At 38.3% G+C, this 27,762-nt stretch overlaps 1 protein-coding gene across 4 annotated transcripts in view; it reads left to right on the top strand.

Moving 5' to 3' along the window:
- The window catches only part of CLEC16A (C-type lectin domain containing 16A), a 375,787-nt gene that overhangs the window by 79,440 nt on the left and 268,585 nt on the right, over nt 1-27,762 (top strand). For 2 of the 4 annotated variants that reach the window (XM_074840863.1, XM_074840862.1), the window contains one exon: nt 1,378-8,193. In XM_074840863.1, coding sequence (XP_074696964.1) covers nt 1,378-1,730 — 353 coding nt within the window. In that variant the 3' untranslated portion in view covers nt 1,731-8,193. Of the gene's footprint in view, nt 1-1,377; nt 8,194-27,762 lie in introns of those variants that run through there. The other 2 variants (XM_074840865.1, XM_074840866.1) reach the window with 2 other exon arrangements.

Below are 27,762 nucleotides of genomic sequence, written 5' to 3'. Positions count from 1 at the left end.
TCTTTATTTTTCAAAAATAACCAGTGATGTCCCTTTTATTTAAAAGGAGACTTTTTTACAATCTATAAATTTTGTTTTGATTGAAGCGAGAAGCTTTAGCCACCAATTCAGCAAAAAGTGAAATTGAGTGGTTTTCTGAAGTGAGAATGCACTGCTGTTTGGGGTTAATTTACCAGAAAGGTAAAAGCCAATGATCTTACTGTTACCCCACTGATACCTTACTGATATCCATTCCATTCTCAGCTTTCTTTTTCTTTTTTTTTTTTTTTTTTGCCTTATGTTCATGCTTTCTGTTCTTTTACAGGATTAATTGGAATCATACTGAAACTGACATTTTTAAGGTCACTGTCTATTAAAAACAGAACCTAATTCTTAGCTTCTGTATTCACTACATTGCCTTGTAGACTTTTCTGCAGATGCCTGTACACTTGAACACATGCTGTTTCTTACAACAGCTCTAAAAATGGTCTGTCTTGAAGCTGGATACCTGTTACTTTAATGGCATCTATTCCTCTAGTCTGAAAAGAAAAAGAAAAAAAACCCTGATTTTTCTGGGTACTTGCTCATATAAGGCTGTATTGCCTCATCCCCTCCATTCACTGTCCATCTGAGCCAAATGAGCAATTTACTTGATAGCTAGCTAGGATTTTAAGGGGGAAGAGGACAGTACAAATAGCTGTTAATGGTTGGGTTTTCTCCATTGTGTGGAAAGGTGTAGTAGCGTATCAGTTTCCTGCAGTATGTGATGCTGTTTTATGAGTTCCATGCTCCATGCTTAGGAGGGTATAACACAAGCCTGTATAAAAACAGGCCTATTTTGCAGCACATTTCAGTTACAGTAAGCACATTATTCTCCTTCCTGTTCTTCCATATTTCTGCGTTCTGTGGTTGAGGTGTCACCAAAATGTGAATCTGGAGAATGAAATGAGAGAATGAATTCCAAATTTTTGTAAGAAGCAAGCTACCTCTTGGCAAAACTAGTTACACAGGGGTTCTTTTTTTTTTATTTCTAAAGTGCTTCCTGGTACGGGGTGACTATTCGTTTTAGTCTATACTAAACACTGGAGAGGCTTTCTTATTCTTCCCTTCAATTTCCTCTCTCTAGGAATGTTTCAGATATTGCTGCATATTCTAATACTAAATGTGTAAAATTTTCTGGTTTGTAATTTGAACAGATTCCCACTGGCATTTTGTCATGCCTTCATCATATTTTGCTTTATTTCTAATTACTAAAAAGTGAATGTGTAAGCACAGTGCTTCACAAAACTGCATTTTCCACCCAATTATTCTTAAAATGCATAAATGATAGTATGCTGTTAGGCTTAACGTACATACTAAGTTGAATATTGATTGTTTCTTGGTGTTTTCTTTTATTAGATGACACTTCAGCTCCAGAGCAGCCTCAGATGACCATTTCTGGTCAGATGATCATTTCTGGTCAGACGATGTTGACTGATGAAACTCTTTCAGCTGTTTCCAAGTCTAGCAAGAATGCTCTAAAAAACAGTGACATAGAAACAGCAAACCTGTCTCCTAGCCTGATTCCTGCACAGCAGCCCACAATATCATTAATAACAGATGACAATACAGATGCACTAAGCGTAGAGTCGCTTACACTGGTGCCACCGGTTGATCCACACAGCATTCGAACATTCAGCTGCATTCCTCAGTCCTCTTTGCAATCTGAAGTTTGCAAGGTAAAAGAGGTAGAGGAAGAATGTTCTGACTAAAGCCAACCTGAAGACTGTGATAAACCATGAAGCAAATACAACCAGATTCTTCGTTGTTTTTCCTTTGGGAATGCAGATACTTCCTGAAGCCGGAGAGGCCATCTGGTCCACAAGTAGAGGCCCACTGATGAAAGAGAATGTGGGCAGCTTTTAGAGTAAACATCAGATGCTCAGCATATTTGAACTGGAGAAGAAAAAAACCAACAAAACTTTTGAATCTGGACTGGTGTTTTCCTACCAATTTCTGTTATACAAGAACACGAAAGTATTTCGGAGCACCTACTTTCTATCATAGAGTTCCAGCTGCAGGAATTAAATTAATTGTAAAAGGTCTACAGTATTATAGCAAAGTGAAGAGATTTTTGGATACCTGGCTTCAGGATATTGTGTCATTACTTCTCTGAAACTGGAGACATACTATTAACTAGAAAAAATTATATATTGTAGTACAGAGATAACATTTCCATTTGAGACACGGTGTGGTTTTCAGTTTGGGTTTGGGGTTTGGTTTGGTTTTTGTTTTGTTTTTTTTAAATCCTGATGTCATTCATCTTTTGGAGGTCTGCATGATAACAGCAGGCTTGCACACTTTCAGTGTTGTCTTCATAGGACTCCAGACTTCAATATTGTGTTTTCCATGTGTAATATTTATTTCAAGGTTTGATTCAAAGCAAAATACATATCAAAAAATTTTTTAAAAGCTAAAAGCCTGAAATTTAATAACAAATGCTTATTGAAATTAACATAAGGGATTTTTGAGACTAGTCTTTGCTTAACCAGCTACAGAGGAATGTGAAATATTTTAAGATTGCTATAGCTTGTTTGCTTCTGGCAGTCAAATTGCTACACCTCTGAGGAATGATGATATCCTTTCTACTGAAGGACAACTTCTTGAAGCAGACAGAAGCAGTTTTACTCTCAAGAGTTTTTTTTAAATTTTTCACGTAGGAAGAAGGTCACCACATCTAACTGATAATTCCTTTGCAAGTCTGAAACTCAAAAGGAAAGGTATTGTGTAGTTTTCTTCCTATCTGGGATAGTATCACAGTTAAACAACATTGCTACATAAAAGTAATTCTGAGTTTATGCTTGCCTTACTTTGCTTCCTAGATCCTGATACCAAGTTGACAGAAAGTAGTGGAAAAGTGTTGATTAAAGTTTGGAATGTTCTTTGGTGATTTGATATGTAATTTAACATGAATATAATTTAAGATTTCTCATCAATTTCCATGTGTGTTAAATTAATAATAAAATGAGCAGATTGTCATTATTGGTCTGCTCATAACATTGAGTGCTTTCTGGCTCTCAAAGGTTGAAGACTGCTATTTACTTTAGTTGGTATTGTGATTTCAGTCATCAGTGCAATCTGTTTCCTCATTCTGTCTCTACTAATGTTGATTTCATATCAAGTAGGTGAATCTGAAAAGTTTTTACCTACATCCCAGTCTCTTATTGTACCTCTTCCTGGATGTCAGGTGGAATACTTGAAGTGATGTTAAATGTTATATATGAGATTGACTAATCCACAAGTATAACTTTGCTCACTTTTTCCATCTTTTCCATCATGTAATAACTTAATCTTTGTAAAACATGTATAAAAGGTGTCTGCTATTGAACACCAGCAATTTTTTTCTTCCCTTATTAGCTTTTGCATGAAGTTTTGTTGATTTCTAGTTTTCTATGACTTCTGCATTCTCAAATTGAATTAACCAATATTCTGACCATTTCAGAGTGGCCCAAACTCTAAATGAATTCTGAGATTAGATGTCCTCAGCACTGTTGCGGATATGGTGTGAGAATTTGGCATTGCTGAAGTAAGAGCCTACCTAAAACCTGATGCCTTACTTAATTAGAAAGCATTTTATGTTAGCTGTTAACCTTAACTCTTGACCTAGATTACACAAAATGTCACTGTGCAGGCTGAGTTCCCATAAACAGAATTCATTTTAGACAGGAAAACCTTGATCTTTATTATCTAATTTCAAATTCAGTTCTAGCAAGATTAGGACCATGCACAAGGAGTCTTTTTAATGGGTATGCATAATCTCACCCTTGAGCCATACTGCACAAAAAATAGGACAAAGGGAAAGAAAGCTGACTTTGTGTTTTTCATTGCCTTTGAGTGGCTTTTAAGTCTCATGACCAGTTGCCTACTGAGAGCTTCACAGGAAATGACTGAGATAGATACTATTATTAGGAAAACAGAAGACTAGGTCTACTGTCTAGTCCACTGCTGGCAGAGCCTTGATGGTCAAGTGGTGGTAAGGTGGGATATTTTTTAGCAGTTCTATCAAAAGATCTCTGCAAAGATGGAATTATACTAGGAAAGCTCTGACTACACCAGCTCTACCAATGTTGTGCTGTTATATAAATGCTACAACTGGTACAGATCAACCCAAATCTCTGAACGGTTATGCCACAGAAGCAATTGATTTTTGCCTTGTTTGCTTCTAATATTAAGGTATATGTGCATACAATTTGACTATGCTTCATGCTGCATTAGGACACTTCAGAATGTAAAAGCTCTGGAGATGCTGAAATAATCTGTCATCAGCAAACTTATCTCTGCAAGTATGGTGTTATGCATCTACAATTCCTTGAAGAGTATCGTATCTATCTCTCCCTTATCAGAAAAACTCAAGGGCTTGTTCCTTATCCCCCTTTCACTGTAAAAAGGAAACGCCACCAAGAAAGTATTAGCACATCAGCCACAAATGTAATTTTTTTCTAAACAAAAGTTTATATGAGTCAGCATAACATCGCTCTTTTTAATGAAATTCAAATACTAAGTTGCAAATGAGAGCAGCAGCTAAACAACTGACCGTTCAAAAGGCTCACTATTTCAGTGTAATACTGCAAAGGGAGGTAGAATCACTCTAAAATAAATATAGCATGTTCCAGAGCAAAATGTCAAAATTTTGGAGAGATGCTAAATTCTCGGTGTTTGTTTGTAGGGGCTAGGCCTATCTTCAACCATACTTTGATAAGATAAGCAGGTAAATTTTTCTCGTCCTTTTGTAAAGTGAAGCCAAAGAAGACAAGGCATACTGAATGTTACTTTGCTATTTTATGGTCTATGCATCTCATTTTACCAAGATACTACTTGCTTAACAAAAGAATTATGTGTTGCCTTCACTGTTAGGTCTCACTGCCTCTGGCTAGTCCCCTTTTGGTTTTGTCATCCAGTGTACAACAATGAACAAGACTCGAGCTTTCCATTTGTGCAGAAAGTAATGGCAGCATACACTTGGTAACTTGGTAAAGAGGGGGAGGGAGAAAACATTAATGCCCAATTCTAATGTCTGCTTCACCATGGAAGCAATGCTTGCAGTGTAAAACTTGTGTGCAAAAATCAATTGTTTTGCAGAAGTTCTTTGATATAGAAAGAAACCAAAGGTTAAGCTTCCTGCACTTTATTTTACAAGCTGTGCAGATTAAACCAAATTAATTAGAAATGTGGTCACATATATTAATACTAAGAGCTGTATTTTGTATGTGAATTCATGAATTATATACAATATAAGGACTGAACTCATTTGTATTCTCTACTGCTAATTCACGATAAACTAAAATTCTGACTTTTCTTCTTTAAATTAAGCTGAGTTTAAAAATAAAAGATATAAAATTACACCTGTTAAAGAAGCTCCTCAACGTTCTTCGCTTAAGATACAGTTGGAATTTTCCTTGAAGTCACTTGGTGAGGAAAAATTGGGAGTACCTTCCAGAATTCACTTATTCTTTTGCAGTGTTGTTGCTCTATGACAGGTATGTGACATTTGAAAACTGTTCTTCCATACTGAGAATTTAAGACGCAAATCTAGATCAGTATTCAGAGTTGTAAGTCAATGTCCAGTGATTCATATGAACCCTTTGCCCAATAGAGACAGAATACAGGGGACAATAATGTTCCTTTGTGGAGTTGAAGTATTCTTGTATGTAGAATTTTAAAACTGATGGTTAAAATAGTTTGTTTATAGCAAAATCAGCAGTCTTTAGGATTGAAATTACTGTGTGTTGGGTTTTTTTTTTTCCTAATTAAGCAGCAAGACATGGGTGACTATAATTTCCACATTTACTGCAAGTGGCCTGAGATGATTAAGCAGTCTAGGAATTCAATAATTGCCTGGCAATTGAGTGTCATTTTACTTGTAGTAAATTAAACTTAAAACTGTATGCTTGAAGACATAGGTAAGCTATCAGACAAGCAAGTCAAACTGTATATATAAATATGAAGCCACTTCACATAAAAGTAAACACTTTAATCACATAGTGCTGTCAGTGCTCTAGTGTAATCAGTCACTCTTTTTGCTGCACGTTATAGGTAAGTAACTGCAGAATAGCCTAATGAATAGTTTCACTAACCTGTATGTAGTACTCTGGGGGGGGGGGGGGGGGGCGGGGGGGAGAACAAAACCACCATGCTAAACATTCTGATGTTGTCTTCACTGACCAGCTAAAGTTAAATAAGGAGTTGCTTCTAAAAGAACATTGCACAGGCAGCAGTCATCTAGGGAGCTAAGTGTGTTAGCCCTACAGCTGAATCAAAGATTTGTGAAGAGACATCAGATGGGGGCATCAGTGAGATGTAGGCATTTTGCCTCAAAGATAATGAGTCTCCTTGATGACTCTCCTACTTATTTTTCAGGCAACCTAATGTTAGGCATCTAAATATATGTTGAAAATTCTCTTCCTAACTCTTACTGTCACTCTTCTTGAAAGAATTTTTGGTATGTCACTGTTTAACCATCACTGGCCTACCTTAGGATATCACTAAACTGGGCATTGCACTTTTGTTATTTAGAAGTCTTTGGAGTGGTTCTCCTGTGCTTGCCTGCTCTGTTGCTCTGACCTTTCCCAACGTTTGCAGCATGAATTTGAAACAAATATAATAACTCTTACTGTCTCCTGATAATAACTCTTACTGTCTCCTGTTGGCTTCTGAAAAGCAGGGCTTGCTAGGGTGAGATGTTTTTAGGGAATGGGAGGGGGGAAGTGCTTGGGCTATTTTCCTGCTGCTCAGGATTTTTTGAGCAGCAACAAAGATATGGGAGATACTGTTCTAGACTGAGTCTCAAATAGAAGGTTCTTTCTTACGAAAACATATTTTTATATTACATTTGTACAGAATTTTCCCTATTTTGATCTCCCAAAATTTTTAGATTTGTGCATTGCTCAGATTTTATTTCTTTTGCAAGGTGTTATAAAATATGTATTTTATGTTTATTATTGTATTATAAGTGTAAAGCTAAATTTTGCTTGTCTAATAAATGTGCACTATGGCCATATCTGTTTTATTGTTTTGATAAATTGAATTAATTGGTTCTTAATATGAAAAGGAAAAACTTGAGTCAATGTTGTGACTGTCTTGTTAGCATAAAAAAAAATGTGTGGAGCGCATTTATTTAAAAAATAACTATAAGGGCTTAAGAAGCAGGTCATGACTAAATACTTGTTGATGACAAAAGTTAGTTAAATAAGGTTCAGATTAGTATATAGTGTTCCCAGGATTCTTTTAAGATCACAATCTTAAGATATGTGAGATTTTTTTTTTCATCTTTTTCTCCATTACTTTTGGTTATGGGTCACACTAAAGTGAGTTTAAAACAGTAATTGCAATCTGATAAGTATATTTGAGGAGATGAGATGGTCTGAGGTTTTGTGTTTGAGTGTATTTAAGGACTAATTGTGGCAGAAATATTTACAATGAACATGATAATTTTGCAAAGGATTGAGAATAGATTCAAGTGTGTGAATTTATAGACTATTACAATTTCTAGGAGCTTTGTTTCACCCAGTGGTAGCACTGAATAATATACATTGTTACAACTCTAGGGGACTTGTTGGAAGCATTTTAAACTTTAGGGGATAACTAGACATCTCCACTTGTGAATAGGTGTGTGGATATTTTTGTTGCAAACTTCTTACTTCATTTTGAGCTGGTTTGTAAATTTGATTGTTTTAATTGCAAGGAGGGGGAAATGTATTTTTCTAGAAGAATGGATGTATCCGGGATTTAAACTCTACATAAAACATTTAAGGAATATGAAGGACTGTCCTCCTGTGAAATATATTTCCATAAAGTTTGTCTGAAATGTGGCAGGGGGAAGTCCTAAACATGCACTTACATTTGCATGGAAAAAAGCCCAAACATGGGGTGAATTGAATTCTGAAATGGCTTTCTACAGACAATAAGTATTAATTATTTAATGTAAGTTATGTTAGACATTTGGAGTAAATATGACAATGTCTCATGTTAATTTAAAGAAAAATGTAAATAAGTGTCTGGGAAGGGAGTCAAATTAGAATATATTGGTATATGTTTCCAAAATCCAGATTTCTATAGCTGACTCTGTATTTGCTGGCATTAATCATGTGTCATGGCTATGGAAAACCTGGACAAGCATGAACAATAGACCTTTCTTTGTAAATGGAACTTGGCAATAAAATGGTGTTACTAAGAAAACTTCCTTCCCTTTCATGTTCTGTTGCTGGATTTGATGCACAAGGACATTCAATAACAGTGAAATGCAAAATTTGCAAGAAGCTTGCTTTTAAGAAGAATAGTGTGCACATGTGAGTGTCAGGCATTTTAATATTTAAGCTGAAAACTTAGGCAAGGGATTTTTGCATTGTGTATGCAGGAAAGACATAGTATGAGAGAGGGAGGAGAAAAGAATCCTGTTGAGGTGATGGAAAGTAGATGAGACCAAGGGTTAAGAGTGACTGGGCAACATTTAAAATGTCTGTGAACACTTTGAAAGCGCCTGTCATGTGTGATTTCTTCCCCAAATATATCCTTGCACCCTCTGTCTCATTCTCTGGTGCATATTGCCTGTTCAGTATATGGATTAAATCCAACCGAGTTATTAGTTGGATTCTTGTTAATTAGCCTCTCCATCTATAGGAATTAATTTTAGTCAATGTACATTCTTGTGAAAAGTTATTTCTCAAATTAGGCATTGCTCCAGAAGCTTTCTTAGGAAGAAACTAAATCACATTGTACTGTGAAATAAGCAAGCTAGGTATCATAGGTAGGAGACAACACTGTGATTTACTATAAGATGCAAGTATTAAAATACAGTATATTGGGGAAAATGAGCTTAAATCTGCTTCTGGCAGTCGGACTTTCTACATCATGCCAATAATACTGTTTAAGGATACAATTTCTATAATTCATGGCCAGGAAGTTCCTTTCTGTTTGAAACTGTTCTGCAGTTCCTATTCTTCTGATACCTCAGAACTTTTGCAGCCTTTTGTCTTGTCACTTTTCCTGTTTCTGTACAAGATTTTTTTTTTTTTTTTTTTTGACTTGGACATTGAGTCAGGTTCGGCATCTTGCCCTGTGTTACTAATGGTCAGAGATGGAATGAAAGCACAGCCTCAAGCCCTCTTCCCATTCTGACTGGGATGAAAATGAACTTGACAGAAATACAGTGTGTATTAGTCCACTCTTTTCTTAGTTCCCATGAATAGCTAAGTGCAGCCACTTGAACAGTCCATTAAACATGGAAGTCACATCTTTAAGGTAATTCATTCCAGCATAGTTATATAAATAAGAAAGTGAAATTGTGTCAGTATATGTCTTTATCAAAGTAACTTGTCTAAGTAAAGATGCAACATTTGGAGATTGACATCTTTATTCATTGACACCTAAACTGCTTGGTTTGTTTCTATATCAAGGCAAGAGTTCACTGGGATTGCATGGATGCAGCTGTTTGGTAGGGAGGAATAAATTGCATCCCTAACTGCTTTTTTATGCTGCCATGTTAGAGCTTGTGTGAAGACAAAAGGTGTATTGGCACTTTCTGGTGATCTTTTTGAGTGTGATGCATAAAACTGGGAATGCAAGCTGGCTGTGAGCACATTCCCTGAAAATTCTGTTGAATTTAAGCTGATACCTTGTATCTTCTCAAATAAGGGGAAGTCATGAGAGTTGCAACACCTGGAGTTGTAACTCTCCACTGGCAAAATTAGAAGGAGGGTTTCAGGCAAGTGCTCACACACAGTTAAGCAGTTGAGCTGATGGGGAGTAACTCAGTCTGGTTGGATGGTGTTCAGTTGTGTGTCTGGTTTTAGCTCTAGGATTCTACCCACAGCTTATCTGCAAATATGTCTAGGTCTTGAAATTATTATTACTTTTGGATGCCAGTTCTCTAAAATGGATTTTAGGAGGTGAAATTTTTAGATTATCAATTGCCTTATTCAGGCTTAGATTATGAGATCTTTTGAAATACATTGAAAGCTTTTGCCTGTCCTCAGAGACTCATTCTACAAAGTTGGGAAATGTTGTGCTTGTTGAATGGAAACTGCTGATCTTATCATTCCATCCTCACTATCTTACCCCCAAATAAAGGTTTATATTTCACATTGGCCACAGTTTCATTTTGGTTTTGGCCTGTTTGGATAACCAGTAAGGACAGATGAATACTCAGGCTCTTGTTTCCTAGTTACACATCATTTTTCTTGGCTTTAGTATGCAATAAACATTGTGACACAGGATGAGAAAACAAACTGTTTTACTGCAGAAATAAATTTTGACTTTTAAGTTAATTGGCTCAAGGCATTTTTGTGTAAATTTGTCCTCATTTTTGGATCATTTGTTTGAAGCAGATTTAGGTTGCTGAGAGGCTTAGAAAAATGTCTGAAACTACAAGGTACACTTAAAACTTATATAGATTAAATGAGTACTGTGAATAGTTGTGATGACCCAATTGTCTGAGCTAAGCTGATTGCAGGAGTTAACGTGATTGGCGCAGGAGCAAAGAATGATAATTTTTTCTAGCCTCTTGCCAGAAAATTTATTAAAACGATTGTTACAAAATTTGGAAATGAGGTTTATTTTAGTACAACTGTTAATAGTAGAGTGTTTCCTGAGGCTTCCTACCTCTGCCAGTCTTCCAAAATGGGTCATTTATTCCCAGGAAACATTTGGCTCTTTACTTCAACATTGCTCTTGTCAGTGATTTAAATGGGCTGTAAACATGACAGACTTTGTGAGACTTCTATATGAAGTTGAACGAATAAAATAAAAGTCTGCACAAAACTAAGAATTTAACTGAAATCTGAGCTACCTCAGTGTACGTACCAGTATCAGCATCCCCACAAGCTCTTTTTGGAAAGCTGTAGATGTTGCAGTAATATTTGAAATATATCAACTTCACCCTATTTCTAAAGGGCTGGGAATTGTCATGTTGATCTGGTGGTAGTTGCCAAACTGGGAGTTATGGAAAAGTTGATTACACAGTTATGCTAACTTGCTCTTTATTTCCAGCTGCTGTTTGAAATTGCATGTTGATGGACAAGTGAGTCAAGGAGGCAGCTAGTCAGACTATATCACCACTACAGAAGTAGTCAGAGCTTGTTCTCTCCCTCAACGTTTCTGAAGGAGGAGAGAGGCAGAACTGCCATCATGTCTTACAGAAAAGAATTTCAAGTCAGTAGAGGGAGACAGGGCCTACAAAGGACAAAAGTAGTCTCTCTCTTTCCTCAGAGAACCTGGTTGTAATGATAATAGGCATGTGCACACACTTCTGCCCTGAATGGTGATAATGTGTACACGCTCTGTCCAACTTCTGACATTGAGGGGAAGTTGCGTCTGTCCTCTCTTGCACAAAAGCAGTAAAGAAGCCAGTAGACTATGCAATAACAATCAGACTAACTCCTGGCTGTCACTTGTGAACTAACTGCACTCTTATTTATCCCATGTGCTTTACTCCTCTTGACGCATCCCAATACTAATTAATACTATAATATTGTTAATATACTATTAAGGCTAGTAGATAAGGTCTTTGAAATTACATACTGCTGAGAAGAGGAAGAAAAAAAAAAACAAAGTAATCTCAGTGGATGATAACAGGTACTTCTTTCAAATTTTGATAGTTTAGAGGCAGAAGTTGCTTGCAGGTGAGTATGTCTTACCACCAAATGGAGCATTTTTCTGCCCCCTCCTGCCCAGTCCTCTTGATGTCTCAGTTCAGGCTGAGGGAGGTGGAGAGACAGGAGGTCAAGGATGATTCTACAGTGTCTGATCAGTGAGGAGATCCCTCACAGCAGCACGAATTCCCTCAGAGATTCTAGAGTCCTTTGTATTGATGCTCTTTTGTGTGAAGATTTCAATTTTCATTTTTGAGCAGATTTCCAGATCCTTGTTTTTCTGACCTGTCACAAAGGCTAGAAATGTTTTTATTCAGTAAGAGATGAGGTTCTCAGGTAATTATGTTCCAATATTAGGATTCTGAGAACCCTTCTATAATTAAAAGACTCATAATAAAATTACAAGAGTTGGCAGGACCACATATTGTGTTAGTGCTTCTTTGACTCTGTTTTGCATCTTGTCTTAGGTTAGGTGTAGGAAGGATGCAGCTGTGTATTACTTTTCATTGCAACAGATTTTACGCACTTGGTAAAGCAGAGTTCCTCTTGCAATTTTTGTCACAGATTGGGGTGAGATGAGTAATAGCATGCACAGAAAATTCTACTCAGTAAGATGTACCAAACAATGAGCTTTGGAGGTGGATTCCTCAGTAGGGAGATGGCATGCTTAGGACAAGCTATTTGAGTAGCAGGAAGGACTGGTGAATTATGGAGATAAGGCTTGCTTTTTTGAGTATGTGACAATGAGTATCTTCACTGGGGTTTTTTTGGTGGCCAGCATTCAGTGTTTTGGTTTCAGCAACTGTCCATCCTAAAATTTCTTACAATCAGAAGGTGGAACGTTTTTTGGAAATATCTGATGATGAGTAAATTTAGCCTCTGTTTTTATGAAGTACAATAGGTTTTTTTTACTGGAGAATAGAGAAACTTTTTACAATCAGAATGGTCAAAGTGGAAATAATAGAAAGTTCTGTCAGCCTCTCTTATTTAATCTTCTAGTTTCTTAAAGGGGGTTACTTAAATTTGTAATTGCCCTTATTCTCTCTGCTTTTATGTAATTTTTTAGGAGTGGAAAGGAAGCTTGATTTTTTTTTTTTTTTTTTTTTCTGGTTTAAGGCTTTAGAAAATTCACAAGGTGGAAAAAAGGCTGGTAAAATTGAGAAGAGCAGAATCTTGATCCTCTGATACTTAAAATCTTTCTCATGTAAACTATACTAGGGACTTTCTGTTATGATTTTAAACCGTGCCGTTCAGGAAGAGCTGGTTTTTCGTTTTCTTTTTCTACCAAAACACTTAATTCTGTGAGTTCATTTTGATGAAAACTTTAGGAGTTTCTCAGCTTGTTTAAACTACAGTGGACATTCTAAAAAGGGACAAAATATGATAAGAAGCTAATAAACACTCATCTGCAAGAGATAGTGAGGTTTTTTACATACCTGAAAATGGCTTTGCAGAATTTGCCTACCAATTCCAGGCCCTAGTAAATGCATTGGGTTTTTATAGTTTTGTTTTAAGATAATATTCTGATGGTGGAAATTCAGTTTTGGGTGACTAAAAGTGAACGAAGACACTAATAGTTCTACCACGAACTGGAGGTAGGAAGAAAAATATCCTCATTTGGAAGAAAGCACCTCTTAATAGTAGATGCCCCTTATTAACAAGTACTAATTGGGAAATAATGGTTAAGGTGAGAACTTCAACAGTTTTTGGAAATATCTGATGATGAGTTAAATTTACCCTCTTTCTATGAAGTACAAGAGGGTTTTTTCTGGGGAACAGAAAAAAGAATAGAGAAATCACCAATGCAGTTGATCTTTGAACAAAAAAGCCACTGTTTCCCATTATTATTTCTTAGTGTATCTTTTATTGGCCACACAAAATAGAGGATTTTTTTTTTCTTTGCAATGTTGCTTCATTCTCTGGTCTCTTAGTCAGAGTCTAGGAGTGTTGTGACTCACTGTTGATTCAGTGTGTGAAATGATTTGGCATTTTTCTGTTGTTATTGGTGTCTACTTAAGATCTTTATCCTCTTTTTCTGGGGAATGAGTGCAGCATCATAAATGTGGGTAACTATATTGTTCAGGTGCACCTTAACTGGCTGGTGTTCAGTGAAGCAGGTTAATTGCCTTTTAGGTCTGCATCCATTGTGAGACAGGAGAAGTTGCATAAGTGGTTGTTGTAGCACATCTGGTGAGGGGAGGTTGCCAGTGAGTAAGAACAAAAACATCAATAAAAAGACTACAAAGTAGATTCAGAATTGGTCTACAACCCGAATGTTTCAAATTTGGTGGGACTGCTGGCTTTCTAGCCCTAAGGGGAGGCTTAGGATCAGATAAAGAAGCAGTTCATTCTCAAACCTGCCTGGGTGTTTACAAAGAACAATGCTGGAGAGCCTTGAAGTATTTTTTGATGTAAATTACTTCAAAAAACTAATGGAGTTATTCTCCTAAAAAGAAACTAGACATTTCTGTCAGCAGTGTTCGCCACTCGGGTTGAATTGAGTTTGAAAAGTTTTAGGTTACTGTACAGCTCTGCTGTGATAAGTGGTCTAATAGGACCCACTGCCAAAGCTGTCTGCAGCTTGATCTTGTTCTTGTAAGAGTTTACAAAGCATCAAAGCAATCATGCATAGTTTACAATAAACTCTCATGCCCTATTCAGGGGAGGATTTTCAAGTAAGACATTAATTAGATTTTACTTTGAATTTAATTTATTTTTGTCTATTGACATCCATGTGCAGATGGAACAAATTAAATAAAAATAACTGAAAGCAAAGCACCATAAAAAAAAAATCTAGCTGGCCAGTAATCATCTAACCTTGTATTTCTAGTATATTTTACCTTACTTGATACGTCTCTTAATCTATATGAACACAGGTTGGGATATGTTACAGTTTAGGAATACTTCCTATGCACGTATTGTGATTTCTGTCTGATATTCTAAAGTTAAATGAAATCAGTGTGTTACAGAGGGGTTGTCTGAATGTGAGATTTACCTGCTGCTTGTTAGCTAACACATCCCTCCCAATGGCATTGGAAGTAGTAACTGTTGGTAAGGATTACAACACCTTAGGATAGACAGTTGGCTAAAGGCAGAAAAACTGGCTTGCTTCTACCTCTTTTGGTAGAGGCTGTATGGAAAATATGAAATCGAATAGTGGAATTAACTCTGCCTTTTTCTGTAAATTATTCCTGTTTCTTGAAAAGGTCCCAACAAGCAAAGTGAGAATTGTTAGATGGGAGAGACAGTAACCTGAGAAATGAGCACATCTTGCTTGGTGCTTGCAAAACAAGGACCAAAAGGAGCACATTTCTGAAGTTCACCCTGTGTGGTTATTCTGTTCCTGACTCCTGGTAGTACTGGCAATCTCCTTTCTGCACCCTCCCTAAAGATGGCAGAGTGGAGATACCTTTACCTAAGGCCTAAATGGTTCTTGTTCTGCTCTGTGACTACTGATTCACTGTTGCTAGTGACACCTGTTAAGAGCTATTTAAATGTTTTGGAGTGATTTCAAGAATTTAGACCAAAAATCTTGGCTATTTGGTGTATAATTTTGGTAAAATGAAAGCCTGATACAAAATTTGAAGTTAACATTTTGGAGTCTTGTTTTCTGTATAACCAACTCGGGAGGTTTACATCCATTTCTAGTGGATGACATTTCAAAAGATTTCTTATATTTAAAAAGAAAAGTTCCAAGTGTCTTAAAATAATACAGTAGTTTCCAGAATCTTTAACAACACAGACATATAATGTTGCTTATGTGCTTAAAACCTTTTGAATGTTTAGGACTGCCCGCATCTCTCAAACCAGAGCTGTTTTCTGCAGTATGCGTAGGTGTGCATTTTTCATAGTAGGTCATACCTTAAGGTCAAAATGAAGTCCCTTTGCTTTGTCTGACTGGTCACAGACTTTGGTGTTCCATTTTGACTTGTCTCTGATAAGAAACTTGAAACCCTTTTTTAACTTTTGTGTAACTAGATCTTGTTTCAGTTATTAAAGTTTTGAAGCTTTTGGAGGGAAGACTTCTAAGTCATACAAAGAATGAAAATAATAGCTCATTTGACAGGACAGTCCAAGAGAAAAGAAACATCAGTATATAGCATTTTATATGTAATTCTGACCTCTATTCAGGATATGGGTTACTTAACCGATACTGTAAAAAACATGTCATCTGTAAGAATATCAGATTTAATTCTCCACAGCCACACTTGCCTTTAAGTCATGCTCTTTCTACACCACTTGCATATTACCCTATGCAAACCCTGTTGCTGATGTGAGAAGGGTGTAACTTAACTCCAGAGTTCTTGGGAACAAGATGTGAGCAGCTTTTCTTTACTGCTTCTCCATCGTGCAGTTCACTTGAATTTGCTTATCACAGTTTATCAGCTTCAAGGCTTTCCTGCGAAAGTGTTGTTTGCAACCACTGTCTGCTAGATAACTTGTAATTCTTACATAGCTGCCAAAATGCTTTGGAGGGAAATAGTCTTGCTTGGCTCGGCTGAATTTTTGTTAAAATAGGTCTTGCAAGCTTCCTTGCGAGTTTCTGAACGGATCTTCATATTAGATGTTTTGTGGGGGAGGGAAACTTATCAAATTCTTCAAAACCACAGATCTCTTTGAACCACAGTCTTTGGAGCTAAGCTTCCTCTGTTTTTTCTTTGAATCTGAAAAGAAAATCAGACCTGTTATGGGAAATCAGACCTGACTTTTCTATAGCTGCATTTAGATTAGTTCATACTGAGTGCACAGTGTGTGTGTTATCCTGGCATCAGCAGGCTTCACCTTTGCTTTAGCTTAATAGGACTTTGGACAGGTCATCAGCCTGTCTGTTCCTTAGTTCATTTTCAAATATATTTATATCAGACAATTAATGGTGCGCTTGTGAAGCTTAGTTCATGTTTGTAAAGTGATTAATCTTTATAACTCCTTGTCATAAAGGAATGTTGTAAAATTACTATTCCAGTCTTACTGCTTGCAGCGGGTAATGTAGTTCTTGGTGAGTACCTGTAACTTTGAAAGTCGTCACAAAAAAACTTCTGTTTTTTCATTTGCACCATAGCTCTGAGTCACCTGAACAACTTAAAAATGTTCAGGATCTTCCTCCTAGCTTCTAGGATTGATTGATTTACGTTCTGGTCATAATTTGCAATGGTTCGCTGTTGTCCAGTCTGATTAGTTCATGGCAAGAGTTTTGATGTTTGAAAAGAAGCCTGGTTTCTTTTTAATTTAAAAAAGGAAGAAAAAAAAAATCAGTATTTCTAGAATCTTTTCAATCCTTTCTGCTTCATACTAATGGTAATAAGGAAATGATTTCTCCTCTAAGAAGTCAAACTGAATGTGTGAGTCAGTCTTAGAATGTTGAAACTGTTTTAAGAGTCTGTTTGAATATAGGCTAAAAGAAGCATGAAACCTGAGAAAGAAAAAGAATTTCATAAGAACAGCAAGGTACTGTGAAATGCCTTAAATTTGGCCATAGCAGTATGATGTACAGGCCACCTCTGCAAAAGCCTCAGGTACTAGTTGTACAATTATTTTGGGAAAAATAAAATGCAAAATGGCACAGTTTAAGACATTACAGTACAGAAACAGTCACTAGAAGGGAACATGTGAATGCTTTTCATCTGCTTCAGTGGCAGTCAGATGCCTTAGCTGCAACCGATAGAAATGTATTTTGAAATAATGTGGAAGTGTTGGTGTAGGTGAGTAGCTCTCAGATATTCCTTTTTGCTGTCTCTGAGTTGGAACTGTGACAAACTTCCCTCTAATAGTGCCAAGGATGAAAGTGTTAAGTGTTGGTAAGCATGAAGAAATCTTTAACTGCTTGAGCTTGATCAGTACCAGTACTGAAAATAAGCATCCATGAGCATAGAAACCCACAACAAAGGTCAAATACAATATATAACTGTTCATCAGAATGGCTCTGAACAATCCCACTTGATCAGTCTTGCACAGAGTATCTGTCAAAGACCATGGAATGCTTCGTTTCTGTAGTTTTTCATGTGGAGTCTTGTCATTTAGAAAAAGATTTCTCAGGAAGCAGCTGAGAACTGGATTGGGAATAGAAAGTCTGTATACAGAAAGGCTAGAGACTTCCTTGTAAAGCTTTTTTAAATATTCCAGAATGAAGAACCAGAAGTGGTCTGCAGTCCAGATCCTATAAGGTACTATTAGCAGTGAGACTTAACCAAGACTCATTCATTATGTATTTTCTAGAACAATAATTTAAACATTATCCTGAGTGAAGGAAGTGAATCCATCTGAGGGAAATTGGTCTCTTGATTTTCAGTATTTTCACAAAAACAAACGCAGAATTTGCCGTAGCCTGATGTTAGAATGTACCCTTGTCTGTTGGCAGGATTTCCTTAGCTCCCTGGCTGATAATGTACCATTCATTCTGGAAGCTGAAATTTCTGGATAGGCCAATGACTAACCTTATTAATGTGAAACACTTAATGCTGTATTCTTTCTTAATTCCTTACTGACTCTGAGCTGGATGACCAGAAGTTGATTCAGGAACACCTCATTCTCCACCCTTGTATTGCACAGATGTCCCTGATCACACTGAAACTGAAATTGTGTTGTACTAGGTGCTGTACAGATGTGAATTAAGAGTCAAACCCTGTTACAAAGAGTTCACAGTCTGCAGTGATGACTTGTGTGTAAGGTAGGCTGTGTGACTTGTATGTGAGGTAGTGGCATCATTTCTGTATTAAAGATGAGAAAAGCATAGCACAGGCTGATTACTCAAAATTGTACATGAAGTCTGTGGATGACTCAAGAACTGAACCCAAAACAACTGCCTTTACTCATGACTGCTTTGCATTTCCAGTGGTAAGAGATTCTATGTAATATCTGGTGTTAAAATAAATCTTCTAGACAGGATTTTTTTCTAGTATGTATGAGGAAACTTTTCCATGTAATGCTATCCCTTAGAATAGTGTGTTAGGATGAGTAAATAGATGTTTTAAGAAAAGTAATAGGACAAACCCAGAATGATTGTTCATCCAGTCTGTATGAGGATCATCTGGAATATTGCCTCAGCTGCCAACAAGCTGATTGAAGAGCAGGTTTGCATCTCTTCTGTAATCTGAAAAGTTCAGAAAAATATTAACGTTGACACAGCGATGATCCCTAATCAGTCCAACTACACTTCTGCAGAGCCTCATGGGAATAGTAGCTGAGAAGTCTTCATACCTTTATGATCATTTATGTCTCTTCTTTCCTGTGCAGATAATGTATTTCATGTCATGCGGTGTCTTACATGCAGGGAACAGTGCTGTGCCTAAAGGGGGCTACAGGTAAGTTTCAAACATGACTCATGGCTTGGTTACATATGAAGTATCTAAACCAACAAATTTTAGGTAACACTAAATGAACAAAATCTATAATTTCAAGCTTTTTGATGGAGAAAACAGAAATGGAGAAATGGATATTTCATGTTTTTTAATGAGACAGTATTTCATTGAAAGTGTATTAAGCAACTTTCATGCAAGCCTTCCTTAGCCAGAATTACTCTGCTGGAAATCTTGCAAGTTAGTTCTTCTGTCCAAGCAGACCGGAGACACAAGGTGTCTTTCAGAGTTCAGTAGGATGCACTTTTCCTCTGAAGAGAGCCATGTCAGCAGGGAAAGGCAGGCAGACATACAGACAGATTTAGTTCTGGCTGGGAACATGTCAGTGTTAGCTCTTGTTATTCTGTTTTACACATGGAGCTTTCATGTCTGAATTGCTTCTAGATTAGGGAAACAATAGGAAAGAAAACCACAATATTTCTCAACTCTGAGAATTAAAGTATAGTTAGTTCCACAAATGGGCAATTTTCAGACATTGCAGTACAAAGAACAAAATGCACTGGTTTTGTCAGTGTTTGAGATACAGCTCAGGCTTGAGTTCTAGGCCAGTTATTAGTTTATTGTTGTGATTTTAATTTTGCTTTGTTTGGGGGTTTTGTTGTTTGTTTCAGTGTAAGAAAGCAAAATAAACATAATGCACCCCATCTGAAACCAGAAAGCTGGGACATACTTCCACAAGCTCTGCTCTGGGCCTCTGTAAAGATACAGTTGTGTGTTTGCACTGAGATTTAGATCTGCAGTTCCACCCAGAGAAGTAAACTTGTATGTCTTCACTCAGATGCTTCTTTGACTGTGAGAGCGAGCCAGCCTTCCAGGTGTGTTTGGCTCACAGTATGGAGGGTTCATTATGGAGCAATTCCAAATCTATCTGCACAATAACATGTTTCTGTAAGATGTTTTGTTTTATTTTTAGGTGGTAGATCAAATAATCACTTCCGTATAGTGAACCAAGCAGATCTCTAGCAACTCTAACCTGACAGGCAAGGAGCAGCTGCACCTTGTTTTGTTAGCTTTCCTCTTCCATTCCAAGCGACTTGGGAAGATGGATCCTCAGCTCAATGTGCAATGTGAAATCCTGTTCTTTATATTAAAGCAGGCAGTGAAGAAGCAGAGTAAAGTGGAAATCTGTAATTCAACTTGAGTCAAAACAGAAAAACAAAACCTGTATGTACAAGGCATAAAATAAGTATGTGGCCCTCAATGAATATTGCAGTGTTGGAGCAAACAAAGCAGTGTGTTGCTCCATGCTGCTTCCAGAGTCAGTCTGGAACATGTAGTAGTGGGAAGGTGGTTGGGAGCTGTACACTCTGAACAGTATGCAGTGGAGATGGCTTGTAAAATGAGGGGATTATCTCCCTGTGCAAGAGTATCATAGTGCTGAACAGCACTGCAGCAAGGCAGAGGCATCCGCAATATTACTACCTACCATGCCAGGAAACTCCTAAACTTTTCTGCTACCTCCTAGGCTTTGAATCTGCAGAGTGTCCTAGCTCTGTGGCTAACAGGTAAGCTTGTTTATAGCCTTGCTGATTACAGGACCTAGGTGTGTAAGAAGTATTTTTCTATCTCTTTCATTCTCTGAGGATTTGTTGCCTGTCACAGAGGAGCATGTCTGGAGTAGTCCAGCCATACTGAAACTGCAGAACCACATTCCACCTTCCACAGTATGGTCACTGGCCTCTAATGTAAGATTCAGGTGTAAGATTTATGTGGGGACATTAATTTCAAAATTTTTATTAATAGAGGCTATTTATTTGTGTTTCTATTAGTGCACTAACTTTAATAACACTTTTGTGCCTTGGGGTAGTGTATCATTTGGTACACAAGATTACAGCTTGCAGTAAAATCTGCAGCTTCTTAAAGTAACAATACTGGGGTTTTTTTAAGAAGTAGATTAATAAGGATGATGATAAGTACATGTGTACATACATAAGTGCATACACACTCAGGAATGTTCTCTTTGTATCTTTGACTTCATGTAAGTCAACAAGAGCTAAAGTAGAAAGCCCAGTGAGGAAGTAGAGTGTTACCTGCTTAAGGCGTTTGGTACAGAAGACTGACTTCAGTGGAATGGTTCTAATTCTCACTGCAGAAGGGAGACCAGCCAGTTGGATCAGTGAGCCTGTCCTGACTGAACAGATACTCTGTGTCTGTTTTGTTTCCATTTTTTCTTTTCCAGCTCCTCTAGGATGTGGTTAATTCTACAATGTTGCAGTGCGGCTACAGGGGCAATTATTGTTTGTGTGAAACTGGAGCGAAATGGGTGGTTAAGTCTGCTTCAGATGTAATTAAGTCTGAAATGTCTCAGTGGTCACATTAGAAGCACTAATTTTAAGCTCTCTTATTGGTTTAGGCCATAGCCATTTGTTACATAAAAAGGAAAAGGGTTTTTTTGTCCTTCAAATGATTTTTCTGTGGGAATATGAAAAAAAAAAAAGTGTTCTCCAAAGTATCAAGACAGTAATACCCACTACAGACTCCTTGTCCTGCCAAAATAAATTAGGTAAGAAACCCCAAACCATTTTTTGAATGGAAAAAGTATCTAATCATCCTTTTTTGTCCATTGGTGAAACAAGCCATGTCTGCAAGTTCATCCTGCAGGGGACTATTTCACTATTTGTTTTCCGGAGATGGACTTTCAATTTCAAGTTAGTCATGAAGAAGCTTAAATTTAAATTACACTCAAGAGTGTGTTGTTTCAATATGTTTTTTCTTGCATAAAATGATTTAAGAAGTCATATGTTCCTGCCTTTTTCCTTACAACTTTCTGTGTCCTTGTATATATTGATGCAACTCTTCTTGGGTTGTGTTTGTTGCAACCAGTTTTGATTAAATGGGATGGATTTGAAAGGACAAGAACATAAAATATACTAGATGGGAGAAAAAAATGTGGAAGTAGCTCATGTGAAATTATTGGTAGGAGTATTTTTGTCATGCTTGTCCATCAGTGAAAACAAATGTAACACCAGACACAGATTTAGCTTAAATAAATGGAACTGTGTCCAGAACTAAAATATCAAAACTTCTGTATTTTGAAGTAGCTGGGGCAGGGGGAGAAGTCTGTTTTATGCATTCCCTGCCAGTGACCTTTGAACACAGTGCGTATGTCATGGAAGTTTGCTGGTTCCCATCACAAAGTATGTTTTGGGCTGTTTCAGCGAAGTGCAGAATGTGTATAAAGACATTTAAAACTGACCCACTGCACTGAACAATTGCTGTGAAGGAATGGCCTTGCACCTGCTGCTCCATTGCAAACAAGAATAGATGCAGGTGGTCAATGTTCTTGCTTCTCCTGAGGAGCCTAGGAATGTTTGTGGAAATGTTTAAGAATCCTTCAGTTTGGAAACATTCCTCATCTGAGTGCAGGAAACCTAAGGGTGAAGAGGCTGTTACTGAGAAACAGAAACTGAGCTCCTCCCTCGGTGATGGGCACAACAGCTGAACCAGGAGAATGAAAAGCGAAACTATCATTGTCACTTCAAGGATTTCAACAAAGTTGGTGATAAACAGCAATTTGAAGTTTTACCTGAGTTTGAACTCAGAGCTGGCGCAGCTCCTACAAATTGTTACTCTGCTCATCCACCTGCTTGCTTTCTGCTGATGCAGCTACAGCAGCTAATGGCTCAAAACACAGGAGTCAACAGGTGGTGAAAAGCCTGTCTGCAGACTGTGCTGTCGCATGCCCACCACTGAACTAGGTATGTCATTTCAAAGTTATTTCAGTTCAAATTTGGGTTTTTTATTAACTCCCTGTGAAAATTTATTAAAATATATATTTATTCCTTTTTAATGTGGTTTCCCCTGTCTTTCAGCCTTCACAGAAGTTACTTTCACCTTTATATGACACTGCATGCTGATGTGGTGATGCCAAAATGTTCACCTGATACAGGTTATGGAATTAAGCCTAAGCATCATAAACAGAATTGAGTTGATAATGTTCCATCTAATAGAAAGACAGCCCCACAAAGGTGTCTGTAAAAACCCCAGTTCTATAATCTTACAAATGTCTTAGAGAGATTAATCACTCAGCCTCCAGGTGGTGGTGGCTTCTGTTCCCCTTCTCTCCCCTGGCAGAACTGAATAAACCACTGCATATAGTTCTAAGAAGACACCACTACCAAAAGAATATGAGTGAGATGGCAAGTAAAATGAATGATAAATAACTGGAAAGGTGTAAGGGACATAATCAATAAAGCAAAAGTCAGGAATTGGCTGTGTCTAGAAAGCCTGGGGTTTATTCATTTCCAGAGCATTCTGAGCTCCTGTGCCACTGCTGCTCCTGTAGTTCCCTGCTGTTCCCTCACACAGTTCCTCAAAGCCTCTGACAAGTTTGAGTGACAGGACAGGGTATGGAGCTTTTTGCTTCATTTTCCCCCCACACTATCTCCACGGTGTTAACTTCCTGAATTTGGTGCAATGGAAGCAAACACTTCATGGAGGAAAGTTTAAGAAATGAGTGATATTTTTTTTTTTTTTTTTTTTTTTTTTATTAGGAGCTAGACTGTTTGATTTCAAGGAAAATGATCACTTTTTTTTTCTGGAAATTTTCCTACAGATGCCTGCCATCAGATTACTGAATAGGCATCCACTCAGCTGATAAGTCAAATTAAAGACACGTCATCGTGTGTAACCTCTGGAGGCTGAGAAGGGCATTTTTAGCTGTTGAGAGCACTTAGATGACAAAGGTCTGAGGAATCTGGGAGCCAGATACACTAAGATTCGTTCAGTGTCTTCCCATTTTCACCAGCACAAGGCTTTTTGAAAAATGAAACAGCAAAGCAAAGGGAACCAACTAAAGTCTAAAGCCAGAAGAAGAGCTGTTGAAGCTTTTCGGAAAACAACCCTTTGATACTGCTGACATCCTTGAGTTGCTTTCAGAAGCTTTCTTGCTGATCACAATCTTACTTGAGCTGGTTGGTCTTCTGCTCTCTCACTCCAGCCCTTTGTTTAGCTAATGTATTTTGACATGGTTTCCCAGAAAGAATTTAATCCTAGAAACAAAAAGTACTTGAAGCAGATGGGCACTATCACATTGATATAGATCTGCTTGTCTTTTGTCCCTTCCCCAGCGTGTGTCTGTTCTGCCTGCTTAGATGGGACACTGCTTGTACAGCACCTAGCAGTGATCCGTGTTGGTTTTTCTTGGACCTTCTCTAGGAAACAGTGCTCCGACTGATCAAGTGGGAGGGGGTAGGATGGAGTGGAGGAGCAGATTGAAACTTTCATTTCTCTGTTTTGTTGCAGGTTTGATGGTGTGGAGCAGTAATGCAGGAAAGGGAGAGGACACAGCAAGAGAACTATGGACTTCAGAGCAAACAAGAGAGGAAACAGAACACTAGGAGAAAAAGCACAATGTCTTATTTAGATACAGCAGCCAGAATATGCAGATCAGTGGTGGAAGCATCCTCCTATATGTTCAGTGTGCCCAGAATAGGGAGAATCAGGTATTTATGCCACACATCTTTGAGCCCAGATCACTCATATTGTTTGATATCTTGTCTTCTAGTCACTGAAGATAAGTCGCGACATTCTTGGGAGAGTAATGTGCATTGGATGTTCAACTTTCAGCATGGAAGGGGAAGCATCAGTAGCACTGGGAGTAGTTAAACATATGAAATTCTCTTCTAGGTGTAGAATTCATTCAGCTTCTCACCCAGGAAATGTTCATTTATGCTGTCAGGCAGGCACCTCCTGAGGGCACAGTTTCAGCTGACCCATGGAACCAATCACATGCCATTCTTTGACAGCACTTGTTCTTTATCAGCCCATTAAGCATGGGCTTTCAGCCAGTGAAAACATCAGATATTTGGCAAAGCATTTATAATTACTAAGTGTTGTGGCAGAATAATGGAATCTGAGGTCTCAGAAGCCATCAAGTGTGCCCTTTTCCAGCTGATAATCCCAGGGAGACAACAAAATGGAAAGTGAAGAATACCAAATTGAAGGGGGCAGTATGCGGTGTTTGGATTTACTGCAGAGTACTTTGCAGCAATCCAGACTCTTTCCAGAGTTTGATACTCAGTGTCTGAAGACCTTGCAGAGAAGGATATTTCCCCCACTACCTTGCCTGTGTTTTACAGGCATTGCTGTGCCATCTTGCCTGTACCATTTGTTTCTGTCCTGTTCAAAAAGCTTTTTGTGTTTTGACAAGAGGTGCACTTGGAGAGCACATTTTCATAATCTTGAAATAGTTTGATATTGAGGACATGATCACATTGTCAGGAGGGGAGGCAGACAGAGACTTGAAGTATGCTTTGTCTAGGTGTGGCTGTGCAGTTTTCCACTTGGTCTCACTGTTTATAAAGTGAGAATCTCCTTCATTTGTTTTGGCTGATGATATAGGACCTTTCTGGCCAGCCATCAGCCACTTTCTGCTCTCAGGCATGAGATAACAAGACATGGCCGCTTTCTGTCAACCATGTTTTTGTTTTTCACTCTTTTGGCATGCATTTTGACAAGCTTGCTTTGGCATCTTCCATGTCTCGCAGCCTGTTTCCTAAGAACTGGCTTCCAAGCTTTTGACATTCTCTGGCTAGATGTCATCTTCCCATAGCAGAAATTCCTCTCCCCTCACATCACTGTTCATTTGGTATTGAGAGCTAGCCTGTACGGCTCAGATGAAAAGCTCTTCTGCGCTCAACTTGAAGAGTCCAAAGACAGAGTACTCCAGTGGTTCAGTCCATTAAGGCAATGCTACGCCTGTTGAACCAAGTGGGTTGTCAGTGTTTGAGATTTGGTTTATTTTATATTTTTTCTAGAAGAGTGAAAAGAACTGAGGAAAGGACTTTGTCTGTGAACTTCTTTACTAGCAGAGAGGTTCAATATCTGCATTCTGTGAATAAAGAATCAAGTGACAGCAGCATGGTTCCACATCAGCTTCAGCTGGTCTGCTTTGGGTCCTGGCAGCTCTTTCTCCCTGGTGTCCACTGTACAGCCCTGCCTGTCCTCTCCTTTGCATTTATAATATTGCTCCTGTGACTGGGGTGAGGGAGCTAATCTGTCTGAAGTCTAACTGAAGGGGAAAAAAAAATCCAAAATAACTTATTTCTTCTTACTTTGCCAGACCTTTTTGTTATAGAGCCACATGAACTTTACTGCTGGCACGAGAGAGAGATGGGGAGGGAGGGACAGGCACAGGATGGCAGCATGTTGACTGAGGTTCACTTAAACTTCTGTGAGATCTTACTCAAAACTGTCAGCATGTCCGAGGCCCTGGGTGCCAGGCATGTGCTTTCCCTAAGCTACAGTTTTTACTACTACTGCTGCTGCTTTCTGCTGCCCCTTACCTCTATAATAAAACCTATCATTCATTTTGTGACTACTGCATCAGTATGTAGTCTAAAGGAAGCCCTTGAGAGCTATGATTTAGTCCTTCTCAGGACTTGGTATGTGCACCAGTACTGTAGGCTGTAGCCTCCTTTTGTTTTTATCTATCGTACAGATATCTGCATACAAAGGGACAAGATTACTTCTGTTCTTAGTCTGAAGTATTGAGTGAAAGGTGTTGAGCAGATCTGTGGGATTTACATGTCTAGGGATGAAAACTGTACTTGCAAGTACTCCTTAATGGCATGACAACAGTATCCTTCCCACTTAAAACAAGGACTCAGATCATATGAAACTCATTTCTTCTAAATGGCTAGAAGGGGGGAATGGGAAGGGAGGGGAGAAGGAGAGAAGTAGAATGCCTTATTTTTGAGCTGCTGTATCCAGCATCAGAGCCAGCAAAGTCTATACTCACGCCTTTTGTTTTGGTTTGGTTTGTTCTTTGGAGCATGAGGGATGGTCTAGTGAGGGAAGATATGGGCTGAGCAGATGCAGAGTATGTGGTCCAGGGGCTCAGTTCCGAGTGCAAAAATTATAATTTCTCAAATGTTCATTTCTGCACTAACACAAGAGGCATGACTGGGCTGTGCGGTTACCTTTAGACTTTTCCCTCTGAAGTCTGGACAGTGTCTCCATCTGTGTGTTGCCCACAGAATCCAGGCCCAGTGCTTTTGGAGCATGGTGAGGTACAGAGCACCCCTAAGCTATGCTGCCACAGCAACAGCAAATAAGTTGGAGTGAGTGCTGGAGGAGATGTCTGGCAGGTCATATGAATATTTTGCAAAACTTTAAATGCAGGAGTGGCAGTATGGGCTAAGTACAACTGTATCAGAGTAATGCAGGTGCTATGATTACAGGCCAGACTCTTACCATTGTGCCCATAAACAGCACTTTGTGCTTTTTTTGTTACAAATGGGGTGAAGCTCTATCTCCCTGGTGAGTATTTGGCCCAGTCCTAGATGTTAGAGTAACTTCCTGCAGAGCAAGCCCAGTTGTGAGTTGTAGTGATGTTTTATTTTCAGGACTTGTGGAAGATTGGCATTAGCACTCTCAGTGGGAAGGCAGTGTTGGACAAGAAAGAATTGCAGGGGGTTTTTAGCAGGGTAATTTCAGTACTGGCTAGTAATGTAGCCTGGATCTGATTAAGCCAGCAGTAAACTAGACTTACTCATTTTCCTTGCCAAGCTTGTAGCTATATCACTTTAACTTTGATATAACCAACAGCCACGTCATGGGGGTGGCACTGCAGCTCTAGTGATAAACCTCCTTTTGTGCAGTCTGGGCATTAACCATACCAATGTATACTTGCAAGACTGTGACTTTGGTGCAGCTGAACTGATCTCAACGTTGAGACTTGTTCCTCCAAACTTTTGTCCCCTTCTCCCTCAGCACCAAGCAAGGCTGATTCTATACAGAAGCTTTTCCCCAAACTGAGAGTTATTTTTCCTCTGAGTGTTTTCTTGCTTACCCACTGATTGATT

This window comes from Strix aluco, chromosome 15 (genome assembly GCF_031877795.1).
Source record: "Strix aluco isolate bStrAlu1 chromosome 15, bStrAlu1.hap1, whole genome shotgun sequence".
Lineage (NCBI taxonomy): Eukaryota > Metazoa > Chordata > Aves > Strigiformes > Strigidae > Strix > Strix aluco.
The sequence above is the reverse complement of the archived record's forward strand: the minus strand, read 5'-3'. Positions and strand labels throughout refer to the sequence as shown.